Below are 15,299 nucleotides of genomic sequence, written 5' to 3'. Positions count from 1 at the left end.
CTATTAAAACGAATTTTTGTTAAATTAACATTAATAGTTCACTCTTTTAATGATGAATTCACATTGAGTTCACCCTGACAGTGGTATTTCAAATAAATTCCCATGTTTTATTCATCACATCACAACCAAAGGCAATAGCTCTGAACAAAATTAATATGAAACAGTAATTACACATACATCTCACAAAAATCAAGGTCAAGGTATACGGTAGAAGCCTAGCCTAATTTTGCTAGTAGCCTATTTATTACATATTTTGTATTGTAATATTCTGCAGACATAATTTGTAATATAAAACATAATATGCTATTGTAAGCCTAATATAGACTGTTTTAAAAGGGTTTTTTTGGGCGGGGGAGGGGGGTGTTGGCTGGCTGGTTAGGTGGTCCACGGAAATTTTTTTTATGATCAAGTGGTCCTTGGTGTGAAAAAGTTTGAGAACCCCTGGTTTAAGCGGAGTTGTTTTATTTTCGGTAGCGGTGCTACCGGCCCGGCGTGACATATGGCCGCTGTGGGAGGTGGAGGAACGGCGTTTGAGAAGTTGACACGCCAGCACGCGATTAAAGTGGCTCCGGTGGTCAAATGCTCGGTGGAGGAGTGCTGCCTCGCGGTAGGTGTGCATGTGGGATATGGAAGCATCAAATCGGCATCCAGAATGAACAGTGCAGTAGTTATGTTTCTTGACAGTATTGATAAAGTCAACCAGGTGGTGGAAAGTGGTGTGGTGATCAGGGACATGTTTACTTCCGTTCTGCCGCTGGTTAACCCAGCCAAGAGAATCACCACTTCCAATGCTCCCCCGTTCACGAGAAATGCAGCTTTAGAGAAGGAGCTTGCAAGATACGTACAACTAGTTTCCCTGATAAAAATGGTCTCTTCCGGTTGCCAGTCTCCTCACTTGAAACACGTTGTGTCCCATAGGAGGCAAGGTTTCATGATTTTGAAAAATAATGCAGAGGATTTGGATCTGAAGCTGAAATTCAGGATTGATGAGTTTGACTATCCGGTATGATGAAATGTTTTGGCTGTGGGTCAGAGGGGCATTTAGTAAGGTCTTGTCCCAAAAGGAGTGAGGGTAGGTCTGAGCCTCAAGGGCCGCCATTGTCCCCCGATGCCGCCGCAAGCGGCGCATCTCCGGCTGGAGACGGCGTTGCCGAGCCGGCACACAGGGCAGACAGGAGGCTGGGAAACGAGGGGTGGGAGGGATTGGCCCAGGTGGTGACACAGAAAAAGACCGAGGCTGGGGAACATAAGGAAAATGGATGGACAGAGCAGGCAGGAGAAGGAGGTGTGCAGGCTGAGCATTTTAAAAACGTTGAGCATACTGAGAAGGTAACAGAACTTGGGCAGGTCACAGCTGATGGCCAGGATGAGCAGGTAGGGGAGATTGAACAGCATGAAACGGAAAATGAAACAGTGAGAGCAGGGATCATAGCAAATTGGCTGGGCGAGATACGAATTGTGGTCGGAGGACGCAAATACAGCAGACTGCTGTTAGAGTGGCAGAGTCTGTACTCAAGGAAGAGGCAGAGATTATGTTGGATGATAAAATAAAATAAAAAAAGTCAATTAAAAGGAAGCCAGCTGAAGATAGACAGGAAAATTTAAAAGCGAAGAGGGCTTCAAAAGATAAAAAGCCATCCTCCTCTTTGTCTGATGAGAACACAGAAGGAAGTGACTGTGAGTTAGGTTCCTCTCCTCATACACAGGTGGACACGGAAGGGAGCTATGCCTTTCTGAAAATCAGGAAGTTTTTGCAGGTTACCAAGGGTTTGAGGGCAGTCAAGGTGGAAAATTACTTTCCAGACTTGCAGCTTTTTATTGACTCAGTTAAATGCTTTATGAAAAACACAGGGGACTTGGAGGTGAACACATTTACAGAGCAGGAAGTCTTCAGACTAAAAGAACTTGTAAATAAAGTAAAATTGCAACTTCACGATGATGTTTAAGACAAGTTTAGGTATTTTTATCTTTTTGGTCAGTGTAAGCTTGTTTCTGGCACAGTTCAGCCCCACTCTCCTCATATGTAATATAAAATTAGGCACTTTAAATCTGAATGGAGCAAGAGATGACATGAAAAGAGCTGCTGTGTTTAAACTGGTTGAGCTGAAGAAAATAGATGTTTTGCTTGTGCAAGAAACACATAGCACAGCAGATAATGAAATTGAATGGAAGAGGGATTGGACTGGAAATTTGATGCTCGGTCATAAATCAAATATTAGTGGTGGGATCGGGATTCTTTTCTCGAGATTTTTTGCCATGCTCCCTTGAGGTAGAGGAAGTAGTCAAAGGTCGGCTACTGAAAGTAAAGCGCATTATGAAAACATAAAACTAGTTTTTATAAATGTTTATGGTCCAACCCTTGGCCCTGAAAGATTAGTTTTTTTGGATGTGTTATCTGATGTTATTAGTAAATGTGACAGTGAGGAGTATTTATTTCTGAGAGGGGACTTTAACTGTACAGAGAATTGCAAGCTGGACAGGAACCATCAGGAACCACATCCTGCATCCCTTAGTCGGCTCACACGCTTGGTTAATTCGTGTGAACTGAAAGATGTTTGGAGAGCTTTTTATGGGACCCAAAGGCAGTATACTACATGGACACATTTAAAAGATAATGCGCTATCCATGGCACGGCTTGATCGGTTTTATTGCTTTAAACATCATTTTAATATGTTTAAACTATGTAACATACTTCCAGTTTGTTTCTCTGACCACTCTCTTGTGCAGTGCTCGGTTTTCATACGAAGTGTTAAAACAAATAGTGCTTTCTGGCATTTTAACACAGGCGTCCTAAATGATAACAACTTTAGAGATGCTTTTATGTTTTTCTTGGGCCAATATAGAAGCCGAAGGTCTGAATTTAGTTCTCTACAGCAATGGTGGGACTTTGGCAAGTGTCAGATAAAGCAGTTTTGCCAGCAGTACACTCACAATGTCACCAGAGACATAGCCAGATCTATGAGAGATCTAGAGGATGAAATGTGGAACTACAGAATTTGGCAGATTCCACAGGAAACAGAGGCCATGTAGAGGCTCTCAAATCCAGAAAGTCTGCTTTGGCTAGCCTGCTGGGTATTACAGCACAGGGGGCACTGGTCCGCTCACGCCTTCTGAACGCCACACATATGGATGCTCCTTCTCACTTTTTCTTTAGTCTAGAGCGTAAGAATGGGCAGAGAAAAACCGTTCACTCTCTGTGTACTAACACTGGTGTGCAGCTATCAGATTTTTCTGAGATTCTGAAATACACAGCAGGGTTCTACAGTGATCTCTATAAGAGTGAATTCAGGCAGAATGTGCTGGGGGCTAAATCATTCTATGATGGGCTAAAAAATGTTGAGGAAGCACTCAATACAGACCTCGAGGCACAACTGTCCCCTGAAGAACTTCATGACGCCCTGCAAAGTCTGGAAAGTGGCAAGGCACCTGGTATAGATGGTTTACCTGTTGACTTCTATAAGTCTTTTTGGCTGGTGCTCGGAGGGGATTTGTTGACTGTCCTGAGGAACAGTGCAACTGAGGGGCGGTTGCCTCAGAGTTGCAGAAGGGCCGTCATTACTCTCTTGCCAAAGAAAGGGGATTTGCAGGACATTAAGAACTGGTGGCCAGTGTCCCTGCTCTGCACTGATTACAAGATCTTTTCTAAGGTGTTAGCAAACAGACTGAGAAAGGTGATGAAGGAGGTCATCCATGTTGACCAGACTTACTGTGTGCCTGGTAGGCTGATCACTGACAACATTACATTAATTAGGGATGTTTTGGACATCTCTAGTTCATTGGGAGTTGAAACTGGTCTTATTTCCATAGATCAGGAAAAGGCTTTTGACTGGGTTGAACACCAGCACTTGTGGCAAAAACCATAAAAGCTTTCAGTCTCAGCCCAGATTTTATAGCTACGATCAAGGTTTTGTACAGCGACATTGAGAGTGTACTTAAAATTAATGGTAGTTTGAGTGCTCCTTTTAAGGTTCAAAGGGGAATCAGGCAGGGATGTTCTTTGTCTGGAATGTTGTACTCCCTGGCCATTGAGCCCCTGTTGCATACATTGAGGTGTGAGTTGTCTGGAGTTGCTTTTGCTGGTTGCGGTGCAACTTTTAAGCTCTCTGCCTATGCCGATGATATAGCTGTGTTTGTAAAGGGCCAAAGAGATGTTGATGTCTTAGTAAAAAATGCTAACAAGTTTGGTCAGATATCATCAGCTAGGGTAAACTGGGGAAAAAGTGAGGCGCTGATGGTAGAAGAGGGACTGAACGGTAAGCTCATGTTACCTGGGGGATTGACATGGAAAAGGGGAGGGATGAAATATCTGGGAGTGTTTGTGGGGAATGACACTTTTTCAAATAAGAATTGGGAGAATGTTTTGGGAAAACTAGAAGGGCGTCTTAGGAAGTGGAAATGGATTCAACCAAAATTGTCATATAGGGGTCGCATGTTAGTAATCAACAACCTGGTGTCATCAATGCTATGGCATCGATTAACATGCATTGATTCTCCAACCAACCTCCTGGCCAAGATTCAGGCTGTGCTGGTGAACTTTTTCTGGGACAACTTGCACTGGATTCCTCAGAGTGTGCTGTACCTTCCTAAAGATGAAGGGGGTCAAGGGCTGATCCATCTGGCCAGCAGTGGTGCAGCCTTCTGTCTCCAGTTCATTCAAAGATTGCTCACTGGGCCTAGAGACTTAGTGTGGCGACCAGCAGCCTGTGCAATAATTCAATGGTGTTGTGGACTCGGAATAGACTTGCCTTTGTTTCTAATGGCTGTTAAAAACTCAGACCTCAACGGATTGCCTGGTTTTTATCGTGGGCTCACAAGAGTGTGGAATATGTTCAAGAAGGAGAGAATGGGCTGTTCTGACTCTCTGAGCTGGCTTCTAAAAGAGCCAGTGGTGTATGGTGGGCGTATGGACACATTCTGTGACATCGGACCCACTGTATCAAAGCTGTTCTGCCAGGCAAAGGTCGTCATGTTGGGTCAAGTGGTGGAGCTGGCTGGGCCCAATCTTGACAACGCTGCTGCACTAGCATCTCACCTAGGAGTGAAATTTACACGCCTCCTTAGTCGGGTACTACTTAAGTGGAACGGTCAGCTCACAGCAATAGAACGGGGACTTTTGACATCATACTGCAGTGGTTCTACTCATCCCAATTGTGAGGATCCATTTCCTGTTTTAAAGGTTGTTCCTGATCTGAAGTATTGCATGGGGCCACTTTTGGATTTGGGAAATGTTCTCAATGGGAGGCTGAATGTACTTAAAGGTAAGACCATGTATAATATGCTGGTAAAAATCTTGAATAAAGAAAAACTGGGTGATCAGACTGATACACCCTGGAGAGCCCAGCTGGGCTTGGGGGAGAATGTGAAGCCAGTCTGGAGGGGTTTATACAAACCACCGTTAATTAAAAAAGCTGGTGATCTGCAGTGGAGGGTCTTGCATGGCATAGTGGCGGTCAGTGCTTTTGTTTCTGTGCTAGACCTTAATGTGAATGACAACTGCCCCTATTGTGCCCAGAGAGAAACAGTTTTTCATTGCTTTTCAGAATGTGTGAGGCTTACACACCTGTTTCTGCCACTAGAACGCTTATTTAGATCATCTGGGGAAAGTTTCTGCAAACAGAATTTTATTTTTGGTTCCAAATGCAGCCAACGTGAAAATATAAAGGTCAACTCTTAAACTTCATTGCAGGGCAGGCAAAGATGGCTATCTATGTGAGCCGGAAAAAGAGAATTAAAGAATGTATAGAATGTCATGTTGAACTGTTGTTTTACAGGATGGTCAAGGCCAGGATAAGAGTAGACTTCGATTATTACAAGGCAATGAAAGACCTGGACACATTCGCAACTTTGTAGTGTTATAAAGGGGTGTTGTGCTCGACCATAAAGGATGAGCTGTTTTTTTCTGAAGAGCTTGGATAAAAGGGGTCTTACATGTTTTTTATTTTTTGAGTTGTTGGTGAATGATTGTTTTTTGGGCTTGTTAAAAAATGCTTATTGATTATTTGTACTTTGACAAGTATTGTTTATGTTTGGAGGGATTTCAAGTCTGTTTTTTGTTTAATTTTTTTTTTGTTCAATAAAGACTTGCTTTAAAATTCAAAATTCTCTCTCTCTCTGTGTCTGTCTGTCTGTCTGTCTCTGCCTCTGCTTCCATACAGACAGTGAATCGTGATCAGAAGGAGAATGCTGCTTTTATCCAGCCGTCTTACTCCTCCTCTGTTTCCTCCTCCTCTGCCCAGACAGCAGCACACAGACACTGTCTGGTTGTAGAGCTCAGCTCTGTCAACTTCATGGATTCGATGTCCATGGCAGCACTATGCAAGGTGTGGAAACAGAAAAAGCAATTGATCATTCAAGCATGTGGAAATTTGCGTTTCACTTCAGTGTCAAATATGGCATAAGACAATGAAAGCATAGAAAAATGTGAAACAAATAAAAGAAGAAAGGAAAAAAATAAGTTCCAGTGTTTCAGATGTAGTATGGGGTTGAGCAGTAAGTTTTGCTTCTACTGATTTAGAAGATTACGCAATCCTGTTTTCATTCTTGGACGTTTTTTTTTAATCACTGGAAGAAGAATTAGAAACTAATCAATAAGGATAACATCAGCCAGATGGTTTATGTATCCCAAAGTGAGGAATAGATAAAGGAGGTTTGTTCAAACTGGAGTGGTTCAAAAAGAAAATCTGGTTAACTGCTTAGCATTATGAAAATCCTCTGTGTCACCATGCCTTCTGTACATACACTAACTCACCCCATAGCCTTCCAGCAAGACGTGATTCAGAGGTTTTATGATTTCTATTGATTAGGGTTGTTTTACTTCATTATCCTAATCATAAAAGATAAAGAACAGGGAGACAGAAGTTGTCAATAAATGCTTTCATGGTGTGTGTGTGTGTGTGTGTGTGTGTGTGTGTGTGTGTGTGTGTGTGTGTGTGTGTGTGTGGTCCATCAGCTTGTAGAAGAACTGGAAGTCCAGGGTGTCGGTGTGTTCCTGGCAGCATGTCCAGGTATGTTGTTTACTCCCATACACACTGTTTTCTCTGTCCCTTTTTTTCCCCAGGTGATCAGAATACTTAATTCATCCCCGAGGGGAAATTGGGTTCTACTACATACACTCACGCTCTAATAACTAAAAACTAACAAGATAAGAAAATAGAGATAGAAACAAATAGAAATAAAGATAAAATAAGAACAAAATATATGAACAAGCATGGTGCACGTAACACCCTATCTATACTACACTACCGCAGCACACAACAAGCAGCACAAAGAAAACTCGACAGCCAATCCAATGACCATTAACTCAGAGTGTCTGACAGTCAGTGTCTGAGGGAGGAGTTGTAAAGTTTGATGGCCACAGGCAAGAATGACCTCCTGTGACACTCTGTGGTGCTTTTTGGCAGAATGAGTCTGTTACTGAAAGTACTCCTGTGCCCAACCAGCATGTCATGGAGTGGGTGGGAGACATTGTCCATGATGGCACGTAATTTCAACAGCATCCTCCTCTCAGAAACCGCCGCCAGAGAATCCAGTTCCACCCCCACAACATCACCGGCCTTGCGGATCACTTTAGTGATCCTGTTTGCATCCGCTACCCTCAACCTGCTGCCCCAATACACAACAGCAAACAGGAGAGCACTGGCCACCACAGACTCATACCACATCCTGAGCATTATCTGGCAGATGTTGAAGGACCCCAGCCTCCTCAAAAAGTAGAGACGGCTCTGTCCCTTCTTGTAGAGGGCATCAGTGTTCTTAGCCCAGTCCAGTTTATTGTCTGTATACACCCCCAGGTACTTGTAGTATTCCACAGTGTCCACACTGACCCCCTGGATGGAGACAGGGGTCACTGATGTCATTTCCCTCCTTAGATCAACAACCAGCTCCTTTGTCTTACTCACGTTGAGCTGCAGATGGTTCTGCTCAGCTGATGATCTGTGTCTTGGTGTGTGTGTTGAGATTTGTGTGCATATGTGTGTGTGGTTTTTATTGTGTGTGTGTGTGTGTGTGTGTGTGTGTGTGTGTGTGTTCCAACCTCCCCTCCCATGCTGTAGCTCTGCATGACATTTACTTCATGTTGAGCCTCATGTAGCTACAATACCTCCACATAACCCACAGAGAATGGAAAAGAAAATAGTCAGAAAGTGCCTGTGTCAAAGAGGGCGGGGGAGACTTTTCCATAATAGCAAGAGCCATTACCCTGAAGACAATCAATCACCATGGTAATGAACTTGAAAAATGTGTAATAGTCCTCACTTTCACAGCTAGGCCCTGTTGTATTGAGGAACTAGGTGAGCTTTCTTGACTTAAGGGAAACTTCTCCCTCTAAAGGGAAATCAAATGTAAACTAAAACCAAAGATGTTATCTCACCTGCAAACATTCTCGGTGTGGTCTTTGTAACTTTGGTACTGTTGCTTGTTAAAAAGGTATCCTGGTCATTTTTGTTTTTACTAAAGGAAGGAACCTGTTAGTTTCCAACCCATTGCAATCAGAGAAACAGATATGTTTTTATTGGTGTTACGGCCCTAGTGCCGTGTGTCTGTAATTTTCCCTCTCCAGGTAATGCCCCGCCTCCTGTGGAACTGCTGATTGAGCCCAGGTGACCCCAATTCCTCATCAGCTGGGTATATAACTTGAAGAGAGACTCCCAACAGTGCCAGTGGGCCATTGTTGGCAGCGTAGAATGAGAGAGACGGCCAGTGGGTCGTTGGTGTCAACCACAGAGCAAGCGCTTGTGTGTATACTCCTTGAGAAGGAGGGTGAAATCTATTAGTGTTCTTATTTCTTTCGGTTTGGTTGGATCTGAATTTGTTTTGTAAATGCCTGGTTAGTTAAGAGCTAGCATCTTTAGTTGCCTGTTTATTCTATAGTTTGACTAAAGGTTAGTTTTGTTAATAAATCTGTTTTTACACCTGGTTCCGCCTCCCACCTTTCTTATTGCCCCGGGATACTTTTATTTTCTTTGTTACTTCCCCTCATCCCGTGGACCTTTTAACGGGGAACGTCATAATTGGGGGCTTGTCCGGGATAATTATTTTTGAATAAGACAGTAAGGAGGTGGATTCCTGGTGTGTGTTAATCGTTGCTGTGCAGCTTTGTCTGCGGTGGCTTGCGCGGTGAATATTGTAATTCGTTTGGTGTTTCAGACAGCTTCCCTGGTTAGAATAGGGGAGTGTCCAGCTGGCTGTGATCAGTCCTTCCATCGGACACTCTTTTATTTTGCCTTTCTTGTTTTAGGAGTAATCCTGGGTGGGGACAATGCTCCCTGGCGGGGGTAGGCTTTTCGGGGCTCAGGCTGCCGAAGTGCAGCCTTTAAAGCCGCCCCGAGCCCGGCACGCTCCGAGAAGACCGATAGGCGAAGTTTCAACCAGGTAGGAAGGGGGAAGTTTGTTTTTAAGGCTAACCGTACGTTTATTTTCAGTTTGCCGTAATTTGCCACTGGTGGATGTGACCTTTTGAAAGTGTGAGGTTGAATGACTACAGCAGAGGCTAATTAACATTCAGCCCGTGTGTGGTGTTTGTTTTAGCTATGGCTACTTTTGAGTCACGTGTGTCTACTCCTGGTTCTAAGCTGGCTGCGCAGTTAAAAGTCCGTCTTGCTCGCCTCCAGTTGGAAAGGGAGAGAGAATTCCAGCTTCGCAGGGAGTTGGAATTGAAGAAATTGGAGGCAGAGACGGCTATTAAAATGCAACAGCTAGAGGTGCAGTATGAGCAAGTGTCCACGCAGCAGGCTGCTGTGTTGGCGGACGAATTCGCACTCCCACATAAAAACATCTTTATGCCGCGTAATATTTCCTTCCCCTGCAGCGATGACTCACGAAATGCTAACTTGCAAGTTACTCAAACTTCACCTGTTGGTACCCCTCCAAAACCTAAAGTGGAGAAACGGTGTTTTTTCTGCCATAGGCCTGGATATTTGGTTGCCCATTGTGAGGCCTTAAAAAGTAAGCGGCAGAACCACAGTCGGCGGGCGGCCGTGTCCTAGGTGAGCGGGAATGGGGAGGACCTAAACCAGCCCAGGAAGCAGGAGGTGAGAATTGCACACCGAGTCTGCCGTTGCTGACCTCCCACGCCAGTGCCATGCAATGCGGGTTGAGGCGGAGGAGCTTCGTTTGGAGCTGGTGAAATCAAAGGAGGAAAGATATGGAGCAGCTGAGGTTTGTCCGTGTAGGAATTGAAGAAGCCCAGAAATCTCAGCGGGAGAGGAAGCTGCTGCTTGACATGTACCGCTCGGCACCCAAGGAGCAGAGGGACAACGTCCAGCTCATGGTGGCTGAGAAGACAAGGCAGAGGAGCAGAGGTTCAAGGACCTGGAAGAGGGGGAGGGAAGGCAAGAAGATGGCTGACGAAGAGGCCCTGAGGAAGATTCGCTCTGTAGAGGAGCAGGTCAACATCCTCAACAAGAAGCTTTCAATAGCGAAACAACAGGAGGATGCCTTGCTCAGGGAGATGGATATGACAGGCCAAGCATTTGAGGACATGCAGGAGCAAAACATCTGCCTGATGCAGCAGCTCAGGGAGAAGGATGAAGCCAACTTGAAACGGAATGAAGAGGATTACCCTCTTGAATGCCAACCTAGGGTTTGTATTTATGGGAGGGGCTGTTACGGCCCCAGTGCCATGTTGCAGTTACCCTCTTGTAGACAAACCTAGGGTTTGTACTTATGGAAGGGGGTGTTACGGCCCTAGTGCCGTGTGTCTGTAATTTTCCCTCTCCAGGTAATGCCCCGCCTCCTGTGGAACTGCTGATTGAGCCCAGGTGACCCCAATTCCTCAACTTGGAGAGAGACTCCCAACAGTGCCAGTGGGCCATTGTTGGTAGCATAGAGTGAGAGACGGCCAGTGGGCCATTGTTGTCAACCAGAGAGCAAGCTCTTGTGTCTATACTCCTTGAGAAGGAGGGTGAAACCTATTAGTGTTGTTTCTTTTGGTTTGATCCGAGTTTGTTTTGTTAATGCCTGGTTAGTTAAGAGCTAGCATCTTTAGTTGCCTGTTTATTCTATAGTTTGACTAAAGGTTAGTTTTGTTAATAAATCTGTTTTTACACCTGGTTCCACCTCCTACCTTTCTTATTCCCCCGGTATACTTTTATTTTCTTTGTTACTTCCCCTCATCCCCTGGACCTTTAACGGGGAACGTAACAATTGGTTTTGCGGAAACAGAATCCAAATTACGTATAAAGTTACAAATGATTTGTCTCGTGGGTTTCCCAAATCAAGCACACAGATAAGAACACAACATATGAATAGCCAAATTGAGAAAGTACCTCTTTTCTCTATTTAATGCAAAAACATACGTAAGAAAACAAATGGGAAAAATCTATAAAAAACTTTCACTCCCACCTCTCACAAGTAAGCAAATATTTTGACCACTTCAGTGGTTCCCATCCCAGGATGTCAGACATGTGCGTGGGGGTGACAGGCGCTGCCAAAAGGTGGTTTGATTACTGCGGTGAATGTTGAAGGAGTTTTGATTCAGTGCCAAGCTGATTTTTAGAGAATAGTTCCCATTTGCCAGTTCTTATGCAGCTGTGTCACTGATTCTGACTAGGAGTTTAACCTTTACATTTTTACCTGAAACTACTGTTATTACTTTTGGCTGCTCCCATTAGGGGATCATCCATCTCGTCCTGTCCTCTGCATCTTCCTCTACACCAGCCACCTGCATGTCCTCCCTCACCACATCCATAACCCTCCTGTTTGGCTTTCCTCATTTCCTCTTGCCTGGCAACTCCATATTCAGCATCTTTCTCCCAATATACCCAGCATCTCTCCTCCACACATGTGTAAACCATCTCAATCTTGCCTCTTGCTTTGTCTCCAAACCGTCCAACCTGAGCTGTCCCTCTAATATAATCATTCCTAATCTTGTCCTTCCACTCCCAATGAAAATCTTAGCAACTTCAACTCTGCCAGCTCCACCTCCTTTCTTTTCGTCAGTGCCACTGTCTCCAAACCATACAAAATAGCTGGTCTCACTACCATCTTGTAAACCTTCCCTTTAACTCTTCCTGGTACCCTTCTGTTGTAAATCAATCCTGACGCTCTTCTCCACCCACTCCACCCTGCCTGCACTCTCTTCTTCGACTCTCTTGCACGCCGCGTTACTTTGAACAGTTGACCCCAATTATTTAAACTCATACGCCGTCGTCACCTCTACTCCTTGCATCCTCACCATTCTGCTGTCCTCCCTCTCATTCATGCATATGTATTCCATCTTGCTCCTGCTGACTTTCATTCCTCTTCTCTCCAGTGCATACCTCCACCTCTCCAGGCTCTCCTCAACCTGCTCCCTACTCTCACTACAGATCACAATGTCATCCGTGAACATCACAGTCCACGGAGACTCCTGCCTGATCTCGTCTGTCAACTTGTCCATCTCCATTGCGAACAAAAAAGGGATCAGAGCCAATCCGTGATGTAATCCCACCTCCACCTTGAACCCATCTATCATTCCAACCGCACACCTCACCACTGTCACACTGCCCTCATACATATCCTGCACCACTCCTACATACTTCTCTGCAACTCCTGACTTCCTCATACAATACCACACCTCCTCTCTCGGCACTCTGTCATAAGCTTTCTCTAAATCTACAAAGACACAATGTAACTCCTTCTGGCCTTCTCTATACTTCTCAGTCAACATTCTCAAAGCAAACATCGCATCTGTACTGCTCTTTCGTGGCATGAAACTATACTGCTGCTCGCTAGTCATCACCTCTCCTCTTAACCTAGCTTCTATTACTCTTTCCCAAATCTTCATGCTGTGGCTGATCAACTTTATAACTCTGTAGTTGCTAAAGTTCTGCACATCGCCCTTTTTCTTGAAAATCGGTACCAGTATGCTTCTTCTCCACTCCTCAGGCATCCTTTCACTTTCCAAGATTGTGTTAAACAATCTAGTTAAAAACTCCACTGCCATCTTTCCTAAACATCTTCCTGCCTCCACAGTTATGTCATCTGGACCAACTGCCTTTCCACTCTTCATCCTCTTCATAGCTGCCCTCACTTCCTCCTTGATAATCCTCTGCACTTCCTGATTCACTATCCCCACAGCATCAAACCTTCTCTCTCTGTCTCCCATTTTCTTCATTCATCAGCCTCAACTAATCTAACTAATGAAACTAATCATTGACTATTTCCAAAATATAGACAACTCAATCTGAAAAATGGTTGTATTTTCTCAAACTAGGACTTATCCTTTTAAAAATATACGATAATTTTTTTATCTTTCTGTGCGCTCATAAATTTTCATAGATCTGGAGCCCCCTTTTTAGTTAGTGCACTTTTCTTTTTTTGAATGAAAAACATTACATTCTATTAAAAAGAATAAGAAAGGTTTCGCATGACTTCTTGAATCAGTAAAAGAAAAAAGTCACATATGGGCTGTCCAGAATTATGGTTTTACCAAGGATGTTCTATAAAAACCTGCCATTGCCTATCCCTTCATTCTCTATGGGTGGTCTTCCTGCTATTATCAGTTGTAAGAAGGCTGTTTAGTTAAAACATCACATGCTGAGTACCAAGCTGTGCATCTCAGTATTGGATGTAGTGATTGAAACACTGGGAATCACAGACAAGGAGAATCACAGGAGTCTTCGTGTGACCTCCTTGGCCCACGACGAGTGGCCATATCAGTGTTAATGTTAGGGATCGAGAATTTTGTCGCTATAAGCAATCAAAATGTGGATTTTTTTTCTGTTGGGTCTTTATAGGCATTGACATTAAGGCACTACTGCCTCATCCCATTCCTACTCCCAAGAGAAGCTGGCTTGAGTTTCAAAGACTCACAGCTTGGATTGTATGCATTTAAGAAAAATTTTAGAGAGGCTGCCAAGATCAATCTAGAACCTAAAAAAATACGTGAAAACCTACAGACTAGGAACCAGTCTGGATGGAGGCTGGCAAGCTTACCCTGTGATTAAAGTCACAGAGTGAGAAATAATGTTTAGGTCCCTGAACCACCGTATAAGTAAGATTGGTGTGTGTCTTTATTATTATTGTTATTACAGCTTTTGAGACTAACTCTCTCGATACTTTGAATTAGCTCATGTCAGCTTCTAAACCAACTACTTGCCTACTTGACTCTTTACCAGCAAAACTTTTTAAAGATCCCGGGCCTTTCCTGGAACCTACAGTGCTAGACATTGTTAATTTATCACTTACTACTGGCACTGTTCCCAGCAGTTTTAAGAGAAGTGTCATCAAACCTTTACTTAAGAAACCACACCCTGATCCAGGGTCTCTTAATCATGATCTACCAGTCTCTAATCTTCCATTCTTTCGAAAGTACTAGAGAGACTTGTGTATCAACAATTTTCGACCCATATAGAAGAATGAACCTTTTCAGTCGGCTTTCAGGGCCTGTCACTGCACTGAAACTGCTCTGAACAGAGTGGTTAATGATCTTCTACTAGCTATGGACTCTGATTCTACTTCTGTGTTTCTATTGCTGGACCTCAGTGCAGCCTTGACACCAATGCTCAATGTTCAAAATGCTGCAGCCAGAATCCTAACTAAAACTAGAAAATCTAACCATATTACGCCAATTCTTGCCTTCTTTCATTGGCTTCCTGTCCATGTTAAATCAAACTTCAAGGTGCTTCTGCTGACTTATAAAATCCTAAATAGGCTTGCCCCATCTTACCTGTCTGATCTCCTTAAACCGTACATCCCTATCTCGAGCTCTCGCTCTCAAAATAGGGCTCCTGTGTGTACCCAAAGTTAAAAAGAAGTCAACTAGTGGCAGGGCCTTTTCCTATCAGGCCCCGTTCTGGTGGAATAACCTGCCTGCTGCTGTCAGACAGTCAGTCTGTTGATTCCTTTAAATCCAAGCTTAAAACTCATCTTTTTGCCTTAGCCTACAATTAGTTGCCTTTAAACTGAGTACTTCATTACCTGTACCGAATGGTGGGTTGGTTTCTGTCTCAATGAATTTACCAACCACTGTTCTGCCAATGTGAGTGAGTCACAGTATACCAACCTCTGATAGGGATGATTTGTGTCTTGTGATCTGCAAGTGGTCATGCTCTTCTTTGTACTGTTAGAGGATCATTACCTCCCATATTTTATTTTTTCTCACATTAACTTCCAGTCTTCATGTCGTGTATTTCTAGAATAGATCTGAATAATTTCATTTATCTAATAGTCACAAGTACACAGTATCGGGCCACTCAGGTTATTATTATTACCACCCAACTTGAACACTTTTGATAATTTGTCAATTACAATTTGAATCTCTATGTTCACTTAGCTGTCCTCCATTGTCGGTTTTTTTTTTATTCTTATTTATTTTCCCC

The 15,299-nt window shown here is 43.7% G+C and overlaps 1 protein-coding gene across 1 annotated transcript in view; it reads left to right on the top strand.

Annotated features, from left to right (window-relative positions):
* LOC130107636 (solute carrier family 26 member 6) overlaps positions 1-15,299 on the top strand; it is a 92,993-nt gene that overhangs the window by 69,951 nt on the left and 7,743 nt on the right. The window contains exons 16-17 of the mRNA XM_056274331.1: positions 6,156-6,320; positions 6,950-7,004. Of these exons, the coding sequence (XP_056130306.1) occupies positions 6,156-6,320; positions 6,950-7,004 (220 nt within the window). The remainder of the gene's footprint in view (positions 1-6,155; positions 6,321-6,949; positions 7,005-15,299) is intronic.

The sequence above is a fragment of the Lampris incognitus genome, chromosome 2 (genome assembly GCF_029633865.1).
Source record: "Lampris incognitus isolate fLamInc1 chromosome 2, fLamInc1.hap2, whole genome shotgun sequence".
NCBI lineage: Eukaryota > Metazoa > Chordata > Actinopteri > Lampriformes > Lampridae > Lampris > Lampris incognitus.
This window is presented reverse-complemented; position numbering and strand designations above follow the sequence as displayed.